Raw genomic sequence first — 24,102 nt, forward strand, 5'->3', positions numbered from 1 at the left:
GGCAGAAATGCCGTATATAAATAAATAAATAAAATACACTACAAATGGTTCAAATAAAACTTTTTTTTAGAAAAACTGAACTTAATACCGTAGTTCTACATTTAAATTTAAAATTATGGCCAGAAAAAATCTACGCAAAAATACTACTACAAAAAATAAGAGTTATGAATTAAACAATGTCAATTCAAATTGAGGGACAATTTTTTTATTTTCCTGATTTTTCGGAAAGAATTATTAGTATTGAGGCATGGGCGAAAAATTGTAAAAAAAAAACAATACATTTTTGTTGTTTTTAAAACAAGATCTTCAATTAAGAACAAATGAATAGTGGTGTGACATTACACATTTTTGTTTTCTATCTATCAAGATAATCGAGTAAAACATCTGATGTAAGTAAATATTACTATATAACCACTTAAAGACTTTTTGTATCTACCGGTTTCGAGACTTACCCATCTCTTCGTCAGGACACTTATTACACCAACATACGAGAGTACAACGTACAAGAGACGGGTACGTCTCAAAACCGGTGGACATAAAAAGTCGGTAAGTGGTTATACACTAACATTGGTCAAAATGTTTGACCACAAAGTTAATGCTTTAAACATAAATAATATAATACATACAAAAATATTTTCATTTTTAAATACACCATAGAGGTAATTCGGCGTACCATCCAATATTTTCCTAAGAAAAATCTATGTACTAAATTAAAACCAACATTTTTTAAAACTAATTTGGGAATCAGCACATCCCTAAATAGAACTGTCTGGCGACCGTTCTTAGAAAAATTATACTATAGATGTGTATGTATACTGCATGCAGAAGCGGATCCATTATTAATTTTTAAACAGGTGATGGGGTGACCCATTAGATTCAATAAATTAATTATCCTCATCCCAGAATTAGAAAATTGATAATTCCATTTGATATGGGGTATGTAACTCTTTCTAAGGCATGACAAAATATAGAACTTCATTTACATAATATACGCTTGTCGTTGCCGCATAATTAAAAAATGCCATTATGTCAGTAGTTTGAAATAGGAGACACAGAGATGGGGCAATCTACAATTTATAAATTAAAATGTTTTTTTTTTCATTCTTACAGACAATGCAAGATTTTCCTGATTATTGTGGAAATTCCTTTAATTTACTTTAATTACTTAATTTGTATACTATCCACCTCATGGTATACTGGTTCGCATGTTGGCTACCGTTCATGAGATTTCAAGTTGAATTCTCGACTACGTCAAAAATGAGATTTTGGTAATTTAAAAAATATATTTTATAATTTAGAGAAATCATAAGACCGATCATTCGAACCGGTAAATTATTCAATAAATTATTAAGAAACACTGCAATCCATGATTCAATTCAGTGACCTATGCATACTACTTGCCATAGGGGTGAGAAATATATTTTATAGTTTGATAGACAAATTTTTTAACATTAAATTGACATGTCTGATGCTAAATGTTATAAATGAAGCAAACAAACAAACATTATAAATCATATTTTTCATTTTAACATATGATTTGCCACGGTTAAGCATAATTGGAATCACTCTAGTGGTTTCAGCGCATTTTGGATTTATCACACTACATTTACTTCACTTTGAGCATTACAGATTATCATTACTGCAAATCCATTGCTGGGTATATCAGATCACCGCCATAACTCATTCTGAAATGTCAGTAAACAGAGATAATTGTTCTAAATTGAGTTTAATGAATATTACATATTATTAAGAGTAGGCAGGTATTGGCTGATATGCCTCTCTATGATTTATCTGGTATGTCCACTTACATAGATTGTTTGAAGTTTTTTTTTAATGTTACAGTATGTTATGTGATCATTTAAACAATATGGTATCAGGTAATGCGAGCGTCTCCTCTCCGTTTCACTCGGCGATGAGTTACGGCACGTTTTGCCTGAGCCCGAAGCGCCATGGGCATTTTTGAACAATAAATCAGTTGACCTCTGGTTTCTGACAAGTAACATCGTTTTTTATTTCCGTCTTTGCACTGGGTGTTCTCCGCTATCCATTCTTCGCCTCTCTACACCACTTGAATCAGGTGGAAAGTCCTTTTCAGAGCTATTGAGGTCGACTTGTAGCCTGCACAGTCGTGCTCCTACCTTCCAGTTTCGTCATGCCTGGGATGTGGTCTCCCCCTTTTCACCGAGAATCCCGACTGTGATAGATGGCCGGCGACGAACCAACAAAACAAGCGGTAATGCGTACGTTACAATGAGTATGTATCATGTCCAAAATATGAATAAGGAAGACTAGAAAAGACTTTTGTTGAGCCAAACAATCAAATAGATTTTTCTCGGTATGGGCAATAGAGGGTATTATCAGTATACCGGTGATGTTATGTGGTTAATATATCTTTTAGGAGAATTCAAGTCACGAATAACTAATAATGACGAATAAACCCTGTCAGAAATTATGACCTCTTACTCTCCTACTCGCTCTTCTTGATTACATATTTTATAATAGTGGTAATTAATAGATTTATGTCATCATCGACCACATTACCAATATCAATACCGATAACATACATTATCTGTGTACTCAATATATCTTATTTCTTTCAATGTGCAATGATTTTCACAATGGGTAATTTTTCAAACATGTACTCGTAACGATCGCCACTTTTAAAAACAGATTAAAAGGAATACAATTAAAAGTGTTTTAACCTCAGAGTAATAATGCGCATGCTATAGAGGAGCCCAAACGTTAAAAAAAAAAAATCTATGACAATTAAGTATTAAGTTAGCTACATTTCGCCGCAAAACAATGGGCCGTACTCAGGTCGAGAATTGCCAAATGGATATTACTTTACATTGTAATTACTTTTAAATATGTACCTGTGTATTTATTATTGCTGGGTTATTCCAATTTATTTTTCTATATTGATTTCATAAAACTGAAAATACATGTGTGTGTTTATTTGTTTGTATCACATCTCCGAAACGGTGAGTTGTAGCGACCTGAAATCTGGACACGTCATTCTAGATACGATTTCTAGGTCAACGGTGCTATTGAACTAGAAACAGAACTTTTTCGAAATCAATTACCTGTGAAAACTGACTCTTTGAACACCTTTGAGGCTCCTACTGCTGCAACCAAACATACTGCAGTTCCCCATTGTCGATTTTTATTTATTGTAACGAGTAAATATCCAAGTTATTTACAAATAAAGCCAAGCACACCGACGAAAGCGTTTGTTATGCGTCTGTTGTCAAACAAAGCAAAATGGCCACCAACAGAGTGAAGTTGTCGCTTTCCAAAAATATGTAACGGTTTCCTTCTATGCAAAATAACGATAGGGCCTCTCTATAGCTAGCGCATTATTACTCTGAGGTTTTGACAGTGGTATTTATATAAATTTCAGGGGGGCGAAGATACAGTATTGACTCTATATACAATGACTACTGGTTTGCATTTTAAGGTTACTACTAAAGAGAATAAGTCAATTTTAATTTAACAATGAGATGGTGCCAAGTTTGACAATTAAGACAAAATGAATACAAAACATACCAACCAACTACCGCTATATCACCAAACACACATAGACCACAATAGCCTAACGTAAATAACATAACAGAAAAATATTCTTAAATCAACTAGTTAAGGGTGAAGGCGGCTAGCAACCAGCAACCATCTTGCTCCAGACAGAGCGAAGGGAAAACATGTGCAGCTTTAGCATACGTTTGAGAAGGGCTGCACTAATTCAGCCTCAGTTTAATTAAAAAATTGTACTTAAATAGTAAATGTAAAAAAAAGGAAATTAAATCACAAAGAAGCTCACTTGTCGAAAGTTTCATTAAATCATTTTATGTTACTTGCATAATGTAGACCAGAAACTAAGTAAGCTCCTTGTTAAGATCTATGCATGGAGTGACTTAATGTACAGCTGTGAGACATGGTGCCTATCCAAAGGAGACAAAGAGTCCAGAGGCTTTTGAAGTGTGTGAAATATTTCTAGGAATTTCACATAGAGACTGCATCAGAAATCGCGAGGTACTTTATAGTCGAAGTAGGAAGGGACCTGCAAAAGTCCATCTCCGAAAGACGTATTGGATGGATTGGACAAATAATGCATCACAAGGGTCTCCTACATGAGGTTATAGAGGAGTTGTATGAGGGGACAAACCACAGGAGGGGGGGGTTTGACCGAAATAGTATCTTGGTTAGGCCCTTGTTAAGTGCTGCAAGCAATTCACACAAACAACATATTTAAAGTGGTCTTTTAAATATACCTTGATCATAATGATCAATCATGTACTGAGTGGAGTTAAATAGATATGGTATATTCGAATGCTGGCTTCTGACATCCTGTAGTATATTGATGTGTTTTCTTAGGTAATCAGCTATATTCTCATCATGATGTCCATTCATCAAAGGAGCAAACATAACAAATATCCTTGCGCTTAAGCTCAATAACTGTCATGGCAATTTCAACTTGGCGAGTTTATTTTTTGCTTTTGATTCTTAGTATTTAAAAATTTTACATTCACTTTCATTACTAGATTATATAATATGATACTGTTATTATATTTTTTGAATAGTAGGTATATTCCATGCTAGCAATGCGTTTTCTACCCCCTAGAGAGTGATCAGAACCATACTGACGGTCTCGAAATTTTAATATTAGCGTCTCGAGACTTGATATTGAAAATGTCTCGAGACTCTCGAAATTTCGAGTCTCAAGTCTCAAATGGAAATCCTAACAACACCATCTAGTGGCTAAGATTTAAGGTAGTTACAATGCATGAGTCAGATCATTTAACAGTTAACATTAGACAATATGAAGAAAGAACGCAGACAAAAAGCAGTACACGATAAAGACTGCCTGCCTATAATGAATGATAATAATAATATACACATGCATCTTATGATGCACAACTACACTTTGGAAGAAATGTTGCAAGTATTAAAAATAAATATTTCCATTGATAACCATATCTTTCTGAAAACACGTATCGACATGTTGGTACAGTCGGCTCCATAATACCTCGGTAGATAGATAGAAGGAAAGTTAAGCATACCTCCTTGATATGTAAATAAACCTCTGAACTAAATCATATCGGGGACTCAATTTTTACATCCATACTCTTCTGAGCAAATTTTCATTTGGAAACAGTACTCAAGAATTGATAAATATAATTTTGAGAATGAATAAAAACTGAAATTAGGTAAATTGTAAATATCGCTATTGATCTATGATGTAATCATAAATTTTTATATAAAGTCTGAAAAATTAATAAAACATTAAAAAAAGACTTCGCACATTTATGAAAATAGTGTTTACATACAAATAAATGAAAAATATGGTACTCAAAAACTGTATCTCGCACATGGTTTTATGTCTTGTAATATTGACTAAGATTCTGAAATATCTTTTATCTGTCTAATGGTAAAAATGCTAGCCTTATATATATATATATCAGTTTTTCTCATTACAATATTGAAAATGACACAAAAACATTTAAGTTTCTAAAATTGTCATGTGTTATAAAAAGACAAGAGATTTCAGATCAGAGGTGTTTTACAGTAAACAAAGCAATGTAGATATTGGTCCACACAACTATATGTATGTACAACAACGCTAAATATATTATTCAAAGCAGTGTAAATACATGTTTCACAACGATTCGCAATATGTCTAGTAGTGAATACAGTAAATATCTGAAAAAAAGGGATATAATTTATGTATGTTAGCATGAAACACATTGGAAACCATGGTTGGTAAGGGGTTATGAAGGGTTTTTTTAACTACAAATAAATTGACAAATTATAGTACAGTAAAATATCCGCAAAACAGAAAATAAGCATTCATAAGATAGGTCGCCAATAATGTTATGATAGACAATAGATTATGCAGTGGGAAGTATATTCCTGGAAATTAAGAAGTATAAAATAACAAGAAAAAAAAGAAGAGGTGTTTAAGTTACATGTACATTTTTTAAATTTAATTTTTTTAAAAAGAAACATTTAAATTCGTACATTTACCCATATATTTCATGTTTGGGGTTCGAACCTCCTGATCCGAGACCGCAATATTACCAAGGAACCACAACCCGTACAATGTTTTGCGGGTTTTAGTATCAATCTTTCTTGGTGTGCTTTAAAATTTTTACATCTTCTCCTGACCTATTGCTGTTTCCATTATATTTTTGTAAAAATGAAAATAGATATCCAATTGCACGGTGAGTTTTTTGGGTTATTACGCCATGTGTTGTTTGCACTTTTTTACGAACAGAGTGTGAACGACACAGCATAATAACCCAGAAAAACTCATTGTGCATCTGAACAGCGGTGAAAACTTAAATTACAAAATTCAATTATTTATTAAGATTTTTTTAAATCTGGAATTTAAAAGAAACACTATTACACAATATTCTAAGATATCCATCGTCTAAAAAAAATAATAAATATTACATTTATTTATACTGGGGACAAAACATGATTTATGAATCAAGTTTTCTACAATTTTAATTAGGATAATCATTAGACAAATTATCAAGTCGGATCAAAATTATCATAAAGCGTGAAATTAAAAAAAAGCAATTTTTAACATTTCGCCCAAGATTTAAAAGGGTGGTGTATTATTTGTTAAAAATAAGGTAGTAAGCATTACTAAATATACTGAATGATGGGTTTTTGTTGGTGTACCTGTCATTGAAGAGATGCATGCAGCGCACTGTAGAAGTGTGGCCAGTAAGAGTTCTAAGGCAGGCACCTGTAGTAGCATCCCATACACGGAGTGTACGGTCTGTAGACCCACTAATTACAGTCCGTCCCACCATCTGGGAGGACCACACGCCACCAGTGTGACCCACCAATGTTCTAAGGCACTGTAACACACAAAACATCAGTAGGCGATTTTGCATAAATATCAAATTGGACACATTTATCATTCATCAGTAAGACAAGTTTTTAAAAATAAATTTGAGTCGAGTATGCAGTTATAGACATGTAAATTTTTCTCTCTATCTGATTCACTTCTTAGATAATCTAAAATGTCACTAATTATAAATCCGAAAAAATATTATTTATTCGCTTAAATGGCAGACAAATTCAACAGATTTAAGAAAAAAAAACAATACTGTTAGGATAAGAATAGGGATAAGTTTTGTGAGAGGATATCATGAATCAAAAGTAGAATGGTTTCACTATTAATTTTAGGAAGTGTGTTGAACTGGCGGTAAAACATATTCTAGATATTTACATAAAAATGTCCATATTACACTGTACCATGCAAGAGATATCTCGCTAGTGACGCTTAAAGGATTATAAATGCCCTACCACACAATGAATAAGAGATACTGCTTCAGTATATACCCAATAACTGTTGATTAAATAGATCAAATTTAAACACCAATCAAGAATATTAGATTTTATTTTAATATATGTAAATTTATTTTCCGATTTTCTTCTTTTTTAAGTTTCTTCCTATTCTAAATGTCCGAAATTCCGCCAAAGAGCGGCAGCAATACACTACAAGAAATAACCCAGAAAAGCTCAATTTGCATCTGAAGGGCTGTGAAAATCTAAGAATTTTAATATTTAACCTATTTATCACTGACTTTTGAGAGGTTCCCCTCTTCTCACGCAGGACCCATTGAAGTTTTTGACCCATCTCATTTAAAACACTAAAAAACACCATAAATAAGTACAAAAGCCAAACAAGCATCTTTTCCCATAATCTTAGAAGAAACAAACGATTCAATGCGAGAAACGTAAAAAAATCATCTAAACAAAATAATCTTCTAAAAACACAAACAGTGTCCTATCATTATTCTCACGTGTAACATATACACACATATTTATATCTTATAATATTTGTTATTTTTATGTTGGTCCAGTTTAACTGATTTTTGTTTTTTTCATTGTATATATTACAGACATAATTGAAATTTGTTAGTAAACATTAATTTAAATCGTAGAATGAAACATGTGATTTTTTTCAACTTTACATGAGGAGTTAAAAAAAATTTTTGACCCTAGGCCACAACTTGATAAGTTCAAAAGTAAAAGTATTTGCTTGGGTTAGTTATACATATAATATTTTTTCAAACCTGAAACATGAAGCTTTTATACAAGCTTATCAAAAATAAAAGAAAGCCAATGTCGCATTTTTCACACATCATCGACGATTTTACTAATCAAAAAATTTATTTAATGGTTTAAAATTTCATGGTCAAATTGGAAACATAAGACTCAAAGAATAACATTACATTCTCTGCAAATGAATTAGTCAACCATTATTCCTCAATTGATGAGTGGTGACTTTTTGTCATTGCCATTGTTAGCGCGAAAAAACCGTAAACTATTCTGGTCATCAATTCAGATATATTTTTTTTTTCAAAAAAATGAATTTCATCTGATTCTTCTGAGACATTAAAGGCTGCCTCCCAGCAGTGAATTTTTCGAATCTATGAAATATGGACACAACCACCCGTGGTTGTCTGCTAGGAGCTTCTGGTTGCACAGAAGGTCGTGGTAAGTTTTCAATAGAGGCATTGGAAGGTCTTCACCCGAGAATTCTAAATCCGAGAGATCTAGATGATCTGTAACTTCAGCTGCTTCAAACTCTTCATTTCATTTCAAAGAATCCATGTTTTCTACTGCTTCAGAAATTTCTTCCGCAGATAAATGAGACATTTTATACATATGACTGCACACTTAACACTTTGCTTAATAAAATAGTTTATAAGTTTATTTTTGAAACAAAACAATAGCATAGAACTTTAGATAGGTATCTATGTAAAAAAAATGTATTTCTTAAAAAATGTTTCCATAAAAAGTTGTTTCATAAAAAAACATACATTTTAAAATAAATGTCATGGAACAATGTTTGAGTATGTCCAAATGTTTGCAGACTGGCTGGATTTCCTCCCTAAGGAGTTATTTAGATCTAAATTTGTTGCAACAGAGAGCGAAAACATTTTTGAGAAGTAAAATTACAGTACCTATAAGTACTTTTTCATAGTAACTGAATTCAATTCACATATATTATGTTTGAAGTCCAAATCGATTCATTCACTTTAAGCAATGTTTTTAAGCAGGTCACCTCACTATGACGCTAAAACCGACAAACGTCAAATGTGATCTATTAGATTGGCCCTACTGTAACATATGTTTTGTTTATATTTAAAATGTTCAGTTCAAGGTGCAATCTTTAGCCATATTATGCATACCCTCAGTAGTACAGTAGCCAGTATCCCCGCCTGTCAAGCGGAAAAGGGTTCGATTTGCGGCCGGGGAGGATATTTTTCAGCGCCCTTGAGGTGATTTTCACAAAAATTGTGCTATAAAAATTATCCAGAATCAATAAATATGCTGTCTTAATTTTTTGTACTGGTTGTAAAGTTGTTCCCCGAGTTCCGCCGAATAAAGCCGAAAAATCATCATCGACGGCTATTTTCCTTAAGCAGAACGAAGTATGGTGTTTTGAGTTTTGGTAAGGTGGCAGGATGCACACCCATGTAAGAGTAATGGCATTATACAAGAGTTGAATAATCAGCATTTTGTTTTGACTGAGTTGGACTAAAATTCCATACTACTCATAGTCAGGTATATCAGATTATTCCTGTTGGCATACTTATCACATAGGTAGAGGTTAGTGGGTGGTGTGTTGAGGAGTTCCTACACCAGTCGACGCGTAGACAGAAGAAACAGGTTGGAATGTTGATCTGATTTATTTACATTGAAATACACATTAATATTAGTGACGTCTGTGAGGGAGTACTGGAGAGATGAGTTGAAGTAACTGCACTTGAACTACATGCTGGAACTGAGTGACTGCGTTGAGCTGAGTCTTCGGACTGGCTGGAGCTGACTGATGCTGAACTAAACTGGACGTTGCCACGCCCAGTGGTCTCTTTATAGGCCACGTTCCTTCTCCTTTATTTTTATCTCCACGGCAGAGACGATGTACTGCAGAACGATGCTCCCATCTGTATGTGCAATACTGTTAGAGTTGCATAATATGTTGTATTGGATTCTATAGCAAATGATGATTAGCTTTATCGGTCACCGCACTATAATTTCAGGAGAATTATTTAGCATGTGTGACCTCGATTGATGGACTGTGCACCCCACAGTACCCCTCTTCCAGTGGGGTGATCTCACAATACATGAAGTTTTTCTCTTGGTAAACTGTTGAAGATTGCTATCTTTTTTGTAGGACACTTGTATCTTGATGTGAAGTACTGCTAATGCTAGTTAATGTGATGACAAAACTATTCTTGAATTTGTTGTCGATTTTGGCTCATACCATAAGTGCTGCAAATCTTAAAATTGAGGTTTTGGGGTGAATAAACTGTTGGAGTGTGCAGCGTTGCAGTGTTTGAAATAATAATCCATCGCAAAAATAAAAGAATGCATAATAGAAATTACAGATATTTTTTTAGTGAACGTATAAATGAATTGTTATCACTTAAGTTTTAATGAAGTCATCCGTTGGCAGCTGTTGTTTGTTAGATGATCACTGCTGAGAAATTTAATATCCCACTGTGGATTGACGGATATCCACAGGGCGAGATGATGCGCTTTCTTGTGGCAATGAGTGGTCCACGTGGGAGAACGAAGAATTTCATTGCAAACCGAATATGTGAATGCGTTATGAAGATTTTTCCCATGACTGGTGAAGGTTGGATATGATGCTTGCAGGATGCTTCGATTAAGTTATCGTGTTATTAAGATAGTTTTTAGTACGTTGGTGCTTGTGCAGGTCAAAGTAGGTTGTTGACAACAACGCCATTGTGGCGTGACATTGTTAAAACATTGTTGTGCAGAATCAGCATAGATGAGCAAAATCGGCGTAGATGAGCGAAATCGGCGTAGATGCATGATAGGCGTAGATGCATGATAGGCGTAGATGCGTGATTGGCGTAGATGCGTCATTAGCGTAGATAAGTGATCGGTGTGGATGAGAGAGATCCGCATAGATGAGTCAGCGAAGAGGAGTGAGTTCAGTGTAGTTGAGCGTGTTCGTTGCAATTGAACGAAATCAGTGAAACCTTGTGAGATCTGCGAAGATGAGCGTGATCAGCGTAGTTGTATGAGATTAGAGTGCTGTTGTTGTCTTCTGTCATCCAACTAGATACTCCGTAGATGCAGCGTAGAGTGCGGCGTTACAGAGAGTTATTTGGAAAAAATCTCTGCAGCAGTTGAGCATACCACAGGATACAACCCGGGTATCTCAGTAGAATCGTTGGGTGTTTAATGTGTTGATTTATTGCATGTTAAATAAATATATGTCACTTTTTGTGGAGCGCGAGGGTAATGGAGATGATGAGTAGTTGAAGTAACTGCATTTGAACTACATGCTGGAACTGAGTGACTGCGTTGAGCTGAGTCTTTGGACTGGCTGAGCTGACTGATGCCGAACTGAACTGGGCGTTGCCATGCCCTGTGGTCTCTTTACAGGCCATGTTCCTTTGTTGATCATCCCTGTGGTCTCTTTACAGGCCATGTTCCTTTGTTGATCATATCTCCATGGTAGGGACGATGTTAATATACTGCAGAACTATGCTACTATCTTTATGTGTAATACTGTTAGAGTTGCATAATATGTTGTATGACTAGCTTCATCGGTCATCGCATTATAATTTCAGGTGAATTATGTAGCGCTTGTGTCATCGATCAATGTACTATGAACCCCACACGTATACTGACAACTTCAAAAGAGTAGTTTTCATTGATCTTACACAGTCACTAAAATGTGACTCATTTGAGAATTAATTTACAAAAAAATGTGAATATTATTGGATAATACATATTTAAGTACTAGAGAAATAGGAAAACAATAAAATTAGCAAGTGAGTAGAATGTGGTGAGTTTTTTAAAAATTAATATAATGTATCTTACTCTTCCTGTGACAGCAGACCATACTTTAAGAGTAGTATCATCAGAACCGCTGAGTATTTTATTTCCATAAAACTGTAGGCACGTTATCACATGGTCATCATGTCCCTTTAAGATCCGAGCACTTCTGATGGGCTTGTTTTGCCAATTGGATTCTGTGATGCGCTGGCGCATGTACGCAGACTTCCACGGACTAGCAGCTGCAGGCATAGAACGTGTTCGCCTTCTAATTGTGACTATCCCTATACGCCTGCATTGCTCTTTCCAAAGAAGATTGTCATCCGCTAAAAATCTAAATAATTTTATTTAGTAAACAAATTTTAGATAAAAATCTTTCATTGACTTATTCAAACATATAATGATATAAACATTGAATGAACCAGTTATATCAATAATAATGAAGATAGGGTGATCAGCCTTAGACTTCAAAACCCAGGAGTAATATGCTGCAATCACTAATCTTTGAAGTGATAGACTGGCTGATTTTATCCCAACGCATTTGACATTTGAGTTTTTAATGCGAGATGTGCTATGAACTGTCAAACTTTCTTTGTGTAAAACATGCATCATTTATCTTCAAATGGTAAATGTTTTTATTAAAAATAAAATGGCACTGTGATATTATGACTGAGATGATTATATCAAGAAATATGCAAGTGCATATTTCATCATCATCATCATTCCCTTTCTGCACCTAATGATGCATAGGGAACTGTATTAGTATACAAATTGCGGCATATCTTGATCATTTTTGTTACATGAAGGTAAGATGATCGGTCTTACGTTTCAGGTGCCAGTCCAGGGACTATGAAATATTCTAGTGTAAAAACACTTTTTTAAATAAATATTTCATGTCAACCATGTCGGGAATCGAACCCGAGACCACTTTCATGGAAGGCAAATGCTCTGACCGCTACACCGCGATGCCGACAAAAGTACATATTTAATTATCTATAAATGAATATCCCACGTTTTCCATAGGACACATATTAAAAAAAATAATATTTTTATTACAATAAATATCCCACCTATTTAAAAATTTTAAAAAATACTTTTACATGAAATATCTGTTTATGAAATGGAATTTACATTTCGCATATTTAATTTGGGAGTCCGCACATCCAGTTGGTAATTAAGAAAATCTTACTGTAGTAGTTTCCATTCTACTAGAAATATTTTTTTAATTGAAAAGACATATTAGACAAAAATTTAAATAACATAGATTTTACCTCCAATATCGACAGGTTTGTGCTGCCCGTAAGAGGTCTTCAGGTTCGAGGAAGCCAAGTACGGCCAAGGCTAGTTCTCTTGGCAACAGGGAAATGAAGTCTCTTTGGAAAAGGGGTTCGATAGCTTGCATCATATGGCGGACTTGATCTGCAGCACAACGCTTTAGAAGTAAATCAATGGCTTGCAACCTTTCAGATCCTGACCAAGAACTAAATCTGAAATTGGAATAAATAATTATATATTTTTCTTAAGAAAACAGTCATTCGAAAGATGACCATCCTTAAACAAACTTACCTTCTGAGCCAGTTTTGTACGTCTGGAGGATTGTCAGCTAAAACATTTCTTAGATCAACGTTATCACTACACATTTTTTTCGGAAGTGCCATACTAGATGGGCTGTTGACTTTACGTTTCCTCTGAAAAAAAACACCAATAAAATAATGAGCACGCTACATCTTAAATCATAATTGTATAAGAGATAAGCACATTTCTCAGAGCTAAGCATATATGGCGTATAACGCACTATGGACGGCGTATAACGCACTATAATGCACTACCCGCGTATATTTTTAGTCAGTATATTGCCCATCCGATAAAATAGTCATAACTTAAAAAAACAGAATTTCCAGGACCCAAAAAACTAAATTAAAATGTTGACCATGCATTTTTCATTGAGTTTTTCCATTTTTTTTCACCTTTTAAAGCAATGCTGATATATGTCATATATATTTAGATCTGTCAAAAAAAAAAATTAAAAGAAAATTTCAATTGTCATAAAGAAAATAGTATAACTGTGGCATTCAAATAAGTGTATTATAAAACCATCGGGTGGGTAAATCTTAAGTGTAAAATGATGCAATTTTTTTAGCATTTGAGAGTATTTTTGCTATTTATTCTGTATATTTACCTAAAAAGAAGATTTTATTGAGTTGACTATTTCATCCGATGTGCGATATGACAGAAAACACACTGGTTCCATATATTTCCTTACAAATATACAACTGTGCACCCGTCACAGGTACGCAAGTAGTTCGTTATACACCATTTAAGAGCAAGATGACTAAATATAATATTAAAAAATCAACATTATTAAAATAAAATAATTTCTAACGGTCACCATTCTATCTATGTTTGATAATTTATATCAATTCATTCTTAGGCAGAAAAGTGAATTTTTAGTGTTTCAAGTACTCACTTAATAACTATAAATTGTCTAAATCTTGATAAGCACCCAGAGGGTTAAATTTAGTATGCGTCTACAAGAATATAGACATACTCAAAATATCTATGATTAGAATAATTTCTATTAATTTCATGAAAAACAAGATAAGATTAATTACGATTTTGTTTTCTTACAATTGCCCAAATTGCGAAGCATAAATATTTCATTAAAATGTTATGCTTGGCATGACACACATAATATTATCAACTAGATAGAATTTTCAGTATAAACTAAGAATTGCGCAATAACATAGTAATTGATAAATATGTACTCTAGGACAAATTTTATTTAAAAATACATTTTTCTTGCTAATAGTCTTGTTGCTGCGCTTTTCACCATATTGGTAAATTTTTCAAGAGATTAAAGATATAAGAATTTTTAGTTAGTTTCAAGTACTTACCCAGAGTTTGGTCTCATCTGCTGAATGATACTGCCCTTCACCATCTGATGCATTGACGCCAGAGATATCGTCTTCTCCCATCGTTTTATCCTCACCACTCTCATCCTCCTCCTGGTAAATAGATGGTTTGATTATTAGTTTTGTATTTAAAATGCATCAACATTGTAAATCAAAAATAATACCCGACTATAGTCAGGTATTATATTATCAATTTTATAAAATTGACAATGTTATAAAAGTATTTTAAATTTCGCATTATAAAAACATTGAATAACTTTAATATTAGTCCATTTTACTTAAGATTCCACTTCCAAGCAGAAACCAGAACCCTGGACTAGTGTTTTAGACTTTTAAATTAAAATACTGAAAAGGGAAATCCAAGTGTTCAGTCTGCCTCATGGTCTATTGGTAAGCGCGTTTGCCTACCTGAGCCTGACCACCATGCCTGAAGTCCCGTTTGATTCCCTAGATTTTAATAATATTTAAGCAAATTTTAATTTAATATATAGTTTTTAACTGCAATATTCCATAACTATACCATGTTCCCAAAAGAATACCCAGACAGAATTGTCTTTTTCCCAACCTGGACATCTCACAAATAGCAGAAAATCATCTCCCATTCCACAAATATATTTAGACCAAAATAGTTTTTTTTATTTATTATTATAATTTTGTTGTTTTTACAATATACATAAGAGGTAAAAGAGAGTATTAAAGAAAGAAAGAAAGAGCAATGAAATACATATTACAGTATGAATGGTAAACAAAAAAATCCCACAAAGGCATGGCCTGTTCGTGGGTATAAAAGAAACGTTTATGAATTTTTTGCTCCTAAAGATAGATGGATAACATAACTTACCGATTCATAATTGGATATACAAGTACAGACAATGTCTTCATCTTCACCTTCAACTGAATCCGCATCTTCATAGTCAGAAAACATGATTGCCTGCAATAAGTAAATATTTAGATTAGAATATCTTAGAATGTAGCTTTAGTGAATAAAAAGTTTTTAAAGATTGTTTGGCTGACTTACAGGATGGGGAAGAGGAACATCAGTACCAGTATTCCCTGAAATTGAAGCTGATTCTTGCCTAGAATCAGGCAATCCATTGGATAACTTTTCTGCAAAATCCAACTGTTTCGGTTTGTCAGAGGCACACGCAGAATTACTACAAGATTCATCTTTATTATTTGATGAGGTGCGATCTTTGGAAATATTCGGAGGTGATTTTCTATCATTACTTTCATGTATTAGTTCAGACCCGGTATTATTATGAGTAGGCAAACTAGATTCATCTTCATATAGCTTATATTTGGGAATAAGATAGGGCCTAGAAGGACGTGGAGGTGTAACATTAAGCTTAAAGATAGGATGTGTACTTTGGCAACAGTTGATCGGTGTAGTCACTTGATCTGTAGTGCAACTGGTACCCGGAATAGGGTCAAACCTATCTCTACAGTTCTCTTCAGAATTTAAAATAAGGCTAGATGAGTTGTCCGAACTACAGTGAAAAGTCAAGTCGGAATTTGAGGTTTGAGACAAGGCGGAAGATAAATTAAGGCGCCGTGCATCCACTATCACTCCGCTGCATTGGCTCATCAGTCTGTTCTCCTCTTCCAAGTCTTGCCTCTCCAACTGTTCAATATTAAGCGCATCTGAGTCGCTTCCAGTTTCCGACTCTTTAGTTTCAATAGCTGTTGAGGATTCATGGTTGCTCTCCACCGCATAACTCGATCCAGAACAGGATGGTTCCATAAGTGTGCTTGCCTACTTGTAATGAAATTCTCATGAACCTGGAACAATATTTATGGATTTAGAGTGAAGTTGTACATTAATTTATTAATTTTTGTCCTATTTCAAATCTTCCCACCGTATCAAAAATACTAGAAAAAATAGTTTCTCATAGGCTTGTTAAATAATTGAGCAGAATTTTCGATTTTTGGAAAACGCAATCGGCATACCGATGTTTTCATTCCACGAGACAGGATAAGAGTGACATTATAACAAAGGTAAACATGAGCGCTGTATTTGATACTGCAGAACATAATATTTTACTTGAACGCGTGTAGAAAACTTAATATCTTCATGAAAGAGAATATAAGTAAGTGTTCCAGGTCAAAAGCTCACCCAACTTTCAAGTGCCTACTGGAGTACCTCAAGGCTCAGTACTTAGACCACTCCTCTATCTCCCATACACCAAAGATAAAGAGAACATTATCAAAGAATGTGGATTGTGGTCTCACTGCTATCTACATAATACACATATTTATTTTCATTGTAAACCAGTCGAGAGTTGTATGCTTGTTAATTTAATTGATAGATACATTGAGAAAATAGGAAACTGAATGACTGGAAATAGACTAACATTAAATCCATTTAAAACAGAACAACTATGGATAGCTTCAGCCAGATGACAGAATTTGATTCAGGATACGGCATTACCCGATATAAGGACTACCGCTTTACTCACGGTTAAACTACCGAGAGTCTTCCTAAATTCTGACCTCTCTCTTGATGCTCAAATTAATAGGACGATAAGTTCATGCTTCTACCAGCTGAGACATATTAAATGCATATGAAAACATTTGGTGGATGATTCCGCGTATCAATTAATAAATGCGTTTGTAGTATCTATTATTGTAATGGTATCTACGCAGGTCTACCAATGAATAAAATGACTCACCTACAGTCTATATTAAATGCTGCAGAGAGACTTATTTTTGGAATCTCTAAGTTCAGTCATATCACTCCACTACTTCAGGAAATCACACTGGCTACGTTTTATAAAGAAGATGGAATACAAACTCTGTTAGTTCTTGTGTAAGTTACCACACAGAACTGCTTGGGAATATCAAAGGAAACTATGCATTCCAGATGAACTAGCTGACAGACTTCTTACTATCAGCTATATCTACGACGAGAGGAAAAGTTGTTAAACCTCTACGCAACCAGCACACTGAATTTGGTGGACACGCATTAGCTGTCTCCCAGCAGAAGTGTCAAACTGTGAGAGTGATGTTTCGGAAAAAAACTTTAAACCCACTTGTTCTCTAAATCAATTACAAACTGATTTATATGAATTATAAATTTTAAGTGAAAATTAAATTAATATTCATAGAATCACTTTGTAAAGCGCCCTTGAGGTAATATTACGAAAATGTTGCAATATAAGTTATCCACAATAATAATCAATTTAACGAAAACTCCTATCTGTACGGTCACCGCTGTGTTCATGACCCCCTATTCCACCATAGTTCAGTTTATGGGTTAGGTGTAAATTTACACAAAATGTTTTGTGACATATTTTAACCCATTTAAATAAGTAAAAAAAAAAAAATAATTCATTAATTCGATTATTCCATTCAATCAATAAAATAATTGAATGGAGGCCCAATTGCCCATATTAAAAATTTGTTCGCCTATAATCCTATCAAAATAATAGACAAGCACATTTCAAACAATATCTCTCTTTAATCTTCCAAATTTGTCTCAACTTCCTATTTAATATGGACAAGGCATAGTTCAATTATCATTAGTAATTTATCAATTGCTGATCCATGGTTTTCAATAAAACTTCTATAAAATCTATTATGTTTAGTAGTGAAAGAAATGACTCGATTGACTTGGATGATTTTACATGAAAAATCACTACAGAAATGTATAGTTCCCTTTCCTGAACAATGAACTTTTTTGACATATGTACTTCTATCATTAACCCCAGAAATACAGATAAAAAATGAATCAGTAAACTGAACATACAATAGCACTAACATGTTAATTTAAAATGCAGATTTGCAAGACTAATCATATTATTGTTGTATATTCAACACATTGGCATGTTGTAGATTGTAACTAAATTAATACATACATAATACTTATACATACCGATAATGGATAAGTTTACTCAAATTTAGTACACATAATTTTATCTACGTATGTAAGTCTTGGTACTAAACCGAGAACATGTGTTTGGACAGTTAAAAACGCGATTTATTCATTCGGAATAAGAGCAAGAAAAAAATCTACACAAATAATTGTTCTACCTACTAAGGTTTATGTCTTAACATGGGTTCACCTCAAACCTATATCGGCAAAACGTAAAAAAAGTGTGTCTTTTCGTAATAATATTGACAAAATGTGCAGTTTAAGTTATGTTTTAAAGTATTTAAATGCATAATTTATAATGATTATCATAATTGACTGGCAAACATTACCAAAAAAAACGAGTAAAAAACCAAGAGAAGTGTGCGTTTTAAAAGCAATTTTATCTGACCGAAACACGAAAATGATTTACTTAAACCACTAATAATGTTAATGCAAAGTAATGTTATTAATTTAAGCTAGAAATATCAAAAAAATTACTGAACATGTCAACAGAACCAAGCCCGTAACAGTATAAATAAAGTTGAAAACGCCTTTGTCGATAACATAAAATAATTTGCGCGATTCAAAACAAAATACTTTTTCGGAAGATATAAAATACTTACATAAATTTATTTGCTTTTCAAGTCCAGTAATCGAATTAATTAAAATTCTTAATCAAAAGCGTAAAAAAATGTGAAGCACGTCGCCCCAATCGCTAAACCTATAACCATAGACGAAGGAAATGACTTTTGTCTGCTTTAGGTACCTACTGTCTAAAAATGTATGTACGTATTTGAAAATTAGGTGGAGTCTGTCAAAATTCAGTAAAACGCAAAGGACGGCGCCAATGTTGTTTAAATGGCAATACTAAAAATGGTCTAATTTATGGTGAAATACAAACCATAAATTACCATAATTGTTTACCATAAATTTTATATGGGTTTTGAAATCAATATTGCAAAAACCCATGTGCTGTTTAATACTTCGTGCCCTGGTGCCCAAAATCCCGTGACTCAAACTCAAACCAAGTACTAAAAGGGTCGAGAGTTTCATATACCTAGGCTGGTATTCCAAGCGCTCTCGCGGCCGTATTATCTTGTGTATTTACATACAAAATTCACGAGAAAAACTGGGAGTATAACATGTTATAAAAAATAGCAGCTTTCAAAAAGAATTGAAAGTGTGGCTAGGAATAGCATATGCCACATTCAACAGCATGAAGGTTGACTGGAGATTGGATATTTACTCAGTCAAAGCAAAATGCCCCCTATAGAACGCCTGCATAGCACATATTCTCCTCTACGGATGCGAATCGTGGCATCTCAGTAGGGGCCAAAATAGCAAAGTACTGAGTTTTGAGAATAGGTGTCTAAGAAGAATTTTGGGTGTTTCTGACTTTGTAATGAATAAAGTAAAAAAAGAACGTACGCAGCAAACTTCGGTGACAACTGTCATCAAAAGGAGGTGATACGGGTAGCTGGGCCATATACTGCAGGTACCTTCTAAGAGCCTTAATCAGGCTTGCCTGATTTACAAGGCATCCGGTTCTCGACGCCCTGGACGTTCACCGCTGACTGTTTGTCGGCACTTCATGTCCGAACTACGAGACCCGAACTTGAGTTGGGAGGACGCACAGGAGCTGGCAGCCGACAGAGATGTCTGGAGGATCTTCATGGTGTCCACGAAGATATGCTCCGATCAGGGAGCTGACATGGTATGATGATGATGAATTTTGTAATAAAAATCTAAAAAGCATAATGGAAAAAATGTTTTTTCATTACAATATTGATTATAGCATACCCACTCATCTCCAAATTATAGCATATACTTCCTTTGCGAATTTGTGTTTACACTTACACAATGAAGAATAACAATACAGTATAATAAAAATCACATTTTAGAAATTGCTCACATTTATTTAACATCACTACTTATTCAAATCTTATTATTAATTTAATGAAATCAGAATAAAAAAACTCAAAACATGAAAATGTAGCCTCTTTTTCTACAAATTCGAGTTAAAATTTATCTTCCGTGTTGCAGGTGTCGCTGTTACCATTATTTACATGAATTATTACGAAGTCGTAAATATTTCTATACAAGGTATCTCCATCCTGAAAATATTTTATTATTAAACACTAATAACCAACAACATTAGGGTTTTTCTAAAATATTCGTGACTCCCATCAAATTCTGTGTTTTTTTAGGACAGCTAACAAACTTCTGATAGCGAACTTCCCTTCAAACTGTATAAAAAAATAATCTAATGAATAGCACTGAACTCAATACTATCTAAAGTTAACATAGAGTGACCCTTTTTCGTTTAACCGGGGGTTCGGAATTTACCGCCATTTGTTTCTCTCTTCTCTCTCTCGTTTCATGGCACTTTCTGATTTACCTGCGAACAAAATATACATCTATGATAACCAACAATATTTTAGTTGTATGCAAATAAAATAAAATTATAATACATTTTATTAAAAGAAAATTTCTAAAATAAAAAAATATGCTAAAAAATGTCAGTTACAGTATTCTACAATATACAGTGTCATTGCGCCGCGAAAGAATCGTCTAATGGTATATAAACAAAACCTTAAATAAAAAGTTATTTTTAAGAAAAAGTTCTCAACAAAATATGTTTTTATCATTTCGTGTTCATTAAGTGTTACGGAATCGGAAAATTAATTTTAGAAAACTAATACATACCAGTCATCTCAGCAGTTCCTCTACGCACAAACGCCCAATGTATCGAGTCATCGAGTCTTTGGGCTTTGCACTCTTGCAATGTTGTAAAACGTAAAAAATTACATTCCAAAGGAGGCACTAGTACCAATTTTCATTGCGTTATTCATTTTGATGATATTTGTTGCATAAAACATGAAAATAATGGCAATTCAAAGACAATAGAATTTAAAAACTGGCGCGCCATCGTTTAAAATGACAAAAGCAATATAATTTATCATTATGTTTCAAATATGATTGACAGATAAATTGGTGTTACCAGTCTACAAATTTTGTATTTTCATTTTAAATATTGCAACATGAAACCGCTTCATGTAAATAATGATATGATAATAATTTATCAGTTGAATTGTTATTATAAACAACTATATGGCGTCTCAAATTACACCAACCTTGGAAAAGTATATTAGTAATGACGTAACAAGGACAGTAGGCTGTCCTTGGCATAACTCAGTTTATATTATCATATCAATTTCGGTGTTTATTTATTTAAACCATTCATGTCCAACAATCAAATGACTTCGCATTGAATATGATTATGATTTATCTATCATCTAACTTGTGAAACATTGCCTTCAATGATAAAGATTTTTAGAGATTTTTTTTTTTGTGATATTAAGATTAACAAAAATATTTTGTTCATTTGAGAATTTATATAATTTCAACAAATTTTGGTGTTCAGAAATTTATGACGATTGTCATAAATTGTCTCATTTATATTGCCGTGGCGCAGTTGGTAAAACTGTAAAACTGACGTAGTGGATTCTATTCCCACCAATTGAAAAAAACCCTAAAATAATAGCTTCGTGGGTCAATTGTTTGAAATATACGGATTGAACTCATTCATCGCCAATCTTAAAAATTTAGATTTAGACTTCAAAACATTAAATCACCAATGAATAGTAAAATACAAACAGAAATTGTTCAATTACTGCCTTTTGTATGAACATTTAAAGAAAAACTGTTGGTTTTCATACCGTATTTTATTCGTTATTTAAAAAAAAAAAACATTACCCTGTTGGTGGGAAATAAGAAAATGCGAATTTCAGGATTAAAATTATTATTTGTAAGTTTGAATAATATTTAACTTCTTCTCGCCGTTACATCGTAGAGTTTGGTCTTCTCTACAAGTCAATTCTTCTTGTTATTCTTCTCCATTTTCTGCTTTTTTTATCCTGCCCCAGTTGTATTTTACATATAATATCTATTTCTTCCTTGGTCTGTCCTTGGGCTGCTTTTATAGGAGTAGCTACTTACCTATTTTTGGTGCCCCAATGTCGAGTATTTATTTCATATGTCCTGCTTATTGAAACTTTTGTTATTAATTTTAAAAATACCAAAATTGTTTTCTTCACTGCTTAATTTTCGAGTAACGAGTAGGTATAATTTTAAATTATTTGTATTTTATAGAATGCGATATGTTTTTTATTTTATTTATAAAATCATAATATTACACAAACACATTGATCGGCTATCATTCAACATGTGAAACTTCTTAATTTTTGTAAATGCTATAGAAACCTTTTAGAAATCACCAAAGATACATTATTTTAATTTAAACTTGTATCTACCAAACAAAAAACTCTAAAGTAAAAAAAATACGGTAAGATTGGATTTAAAATGAGCCATTTTAGAAATTTGTATGTGTAGTTAAGACATTTTTTATATTTTAAAAATAGCATTAACTTAGGGGTAGATGAGATAATAGTTACAGTGTGTTTTTTCGTATGTGGCGCAAACGTGAGTTAAATAATAGGATTTTGATTGCGTTAAAACAAGATAGATATTAGGGATAAGAAAGAACTTTCAAAATGAAGGCATGACATGATAAGGGGTCTGCTTTATTTTTCTCGCTGAACGAAAAATAATATTGCTTAACAATACACAATTATATTCTCATTTATAGTTACGAGTATTTTATATATACATAATATATATTTTTTACATTCGATCATATTTGTCTTTCAATTTTTTCTTTATTACGTGAGTAAACTTTTGGCTAGAGTAAAATGTATTTTTCCTAAATGCCCGTGACGAAGAAAACACGTTTTATTTTCGCAAATTGTTTATAACTCTTTTGCAAAATGTTAAAAGTGTTTATGAATTAATAATGTGTACCCTGGCGACACTGGCTAATTATTTAACTACCGCTCAGCATTGCACTAAAATCTACTTTGGCAAACAAATGTTTATCGCAGGAGGCTAAACTAGCAGTTCACAACGGAGTTCTAGTTCCAACTCCAATGTATGGAAGCGAAGTATGGAATTGGAAAAATGATGATGAAAGTAGGTTTAATGCTGTCGAAATGCGATCCCCCAGGCGTATGTGTGGTAAAACGATGTATGATAGGTGCACAAATGTCGAGATCCGTGAAGTGTGTAAGGCTGAGACATGCATTATTGACAGAATCAAGAAAGGGGTGCTGCGTTGGTTTGGACACGTAGAGCGAATGGACAGCGAAAGAACGGCTAAAAGGATCTACGATGCAAATGTTGATGGATGCAGAAAACGAGGAAGACCGAGAAAGACATGACACGATCAAGTCCATCAAATACTTGAAGATGGACATGTCAAAAGTAGGAATAATCGACGTGCGTGCATGAGAAGATGTATGAATATAGAGGAAGCGAGGTCTGTATACCAAGATAGAGTGTTATGGCGTTCTATCATCTCTGCCTACCCCTACGGGGAAACGGCGTGATGGTTTGTTTGTTTTTCTCAGCGTTGCCATTACTACTGATTTTTTGGTAGATCTA

The 24,102-nt window shown here is 33.5% G+C and overlaps 1 protein-coding gene across 1 annotated transcript in view; it reads right to left on the reverse strand.

The window, feature by feature from the left end:
* The window catches only part of LOC148277347 (F-box/WD repeat-containing protein 7-like), a 32,797-nt gene extending 13,439 nt beyond the window's left edge, over positions 1-19,358 (reverse strand). The window contains exons 1-8 of the mRNA XM_088232991.1: positions 19,227-19,358; positions 15,772-16,532; positions 15,595-15,684; positions 14,736-14,846; positions 13,408-13,529; positions 13,113-13,328; positions 11,887-12,175; positions 6,685-6,866 (exon numbers count right to left, since the gene is read on the reverse strand). Of these exons, the coding sequence (XP_088089117.1) occupies positions 6,685-6,866; positions 11,887-12,175; positions 13,113-13,328; positions 13,408-13,529; positions 14,736-14,846; positions 15,595-15,684; positions 15,772-16,494 (1,733 nt within the window). The 5' untranslated portion in view covers positions 16,495-16,532; positions 19,227-19,358. The remainder of the gene's footprint in view (positions 1-6,684; positions 6,867-11,886; positions 12,176-13,112; positions 13,329-13,407; positions 13,530-14,735; positions 14,847-15,594; positions 15,685-15,771; positions 16,533-19,226) is intronic.
* Positions 19,359-24,102: the final 4,744 nt, after the last annotated feature.

The sequence above is a fragment of the Micrasema longulum genome, unplaced genomic scaffold (assembly GCF_059751315.1).
Source record: "Micrasema longulum isolate JH-2025_06_02 unplaced genomic scaffold, ASM5975131v1 h1tg001048l, whole genome shotgun sequence".
In the NCBI taxonomy this organism is placed as follows: domain Eukaryota; kingdom Metazoa; phylum Arthropoda; class Insecta; order Trichoptera; family Brachycentridae; genus Micrasema; species Micrasema longulum.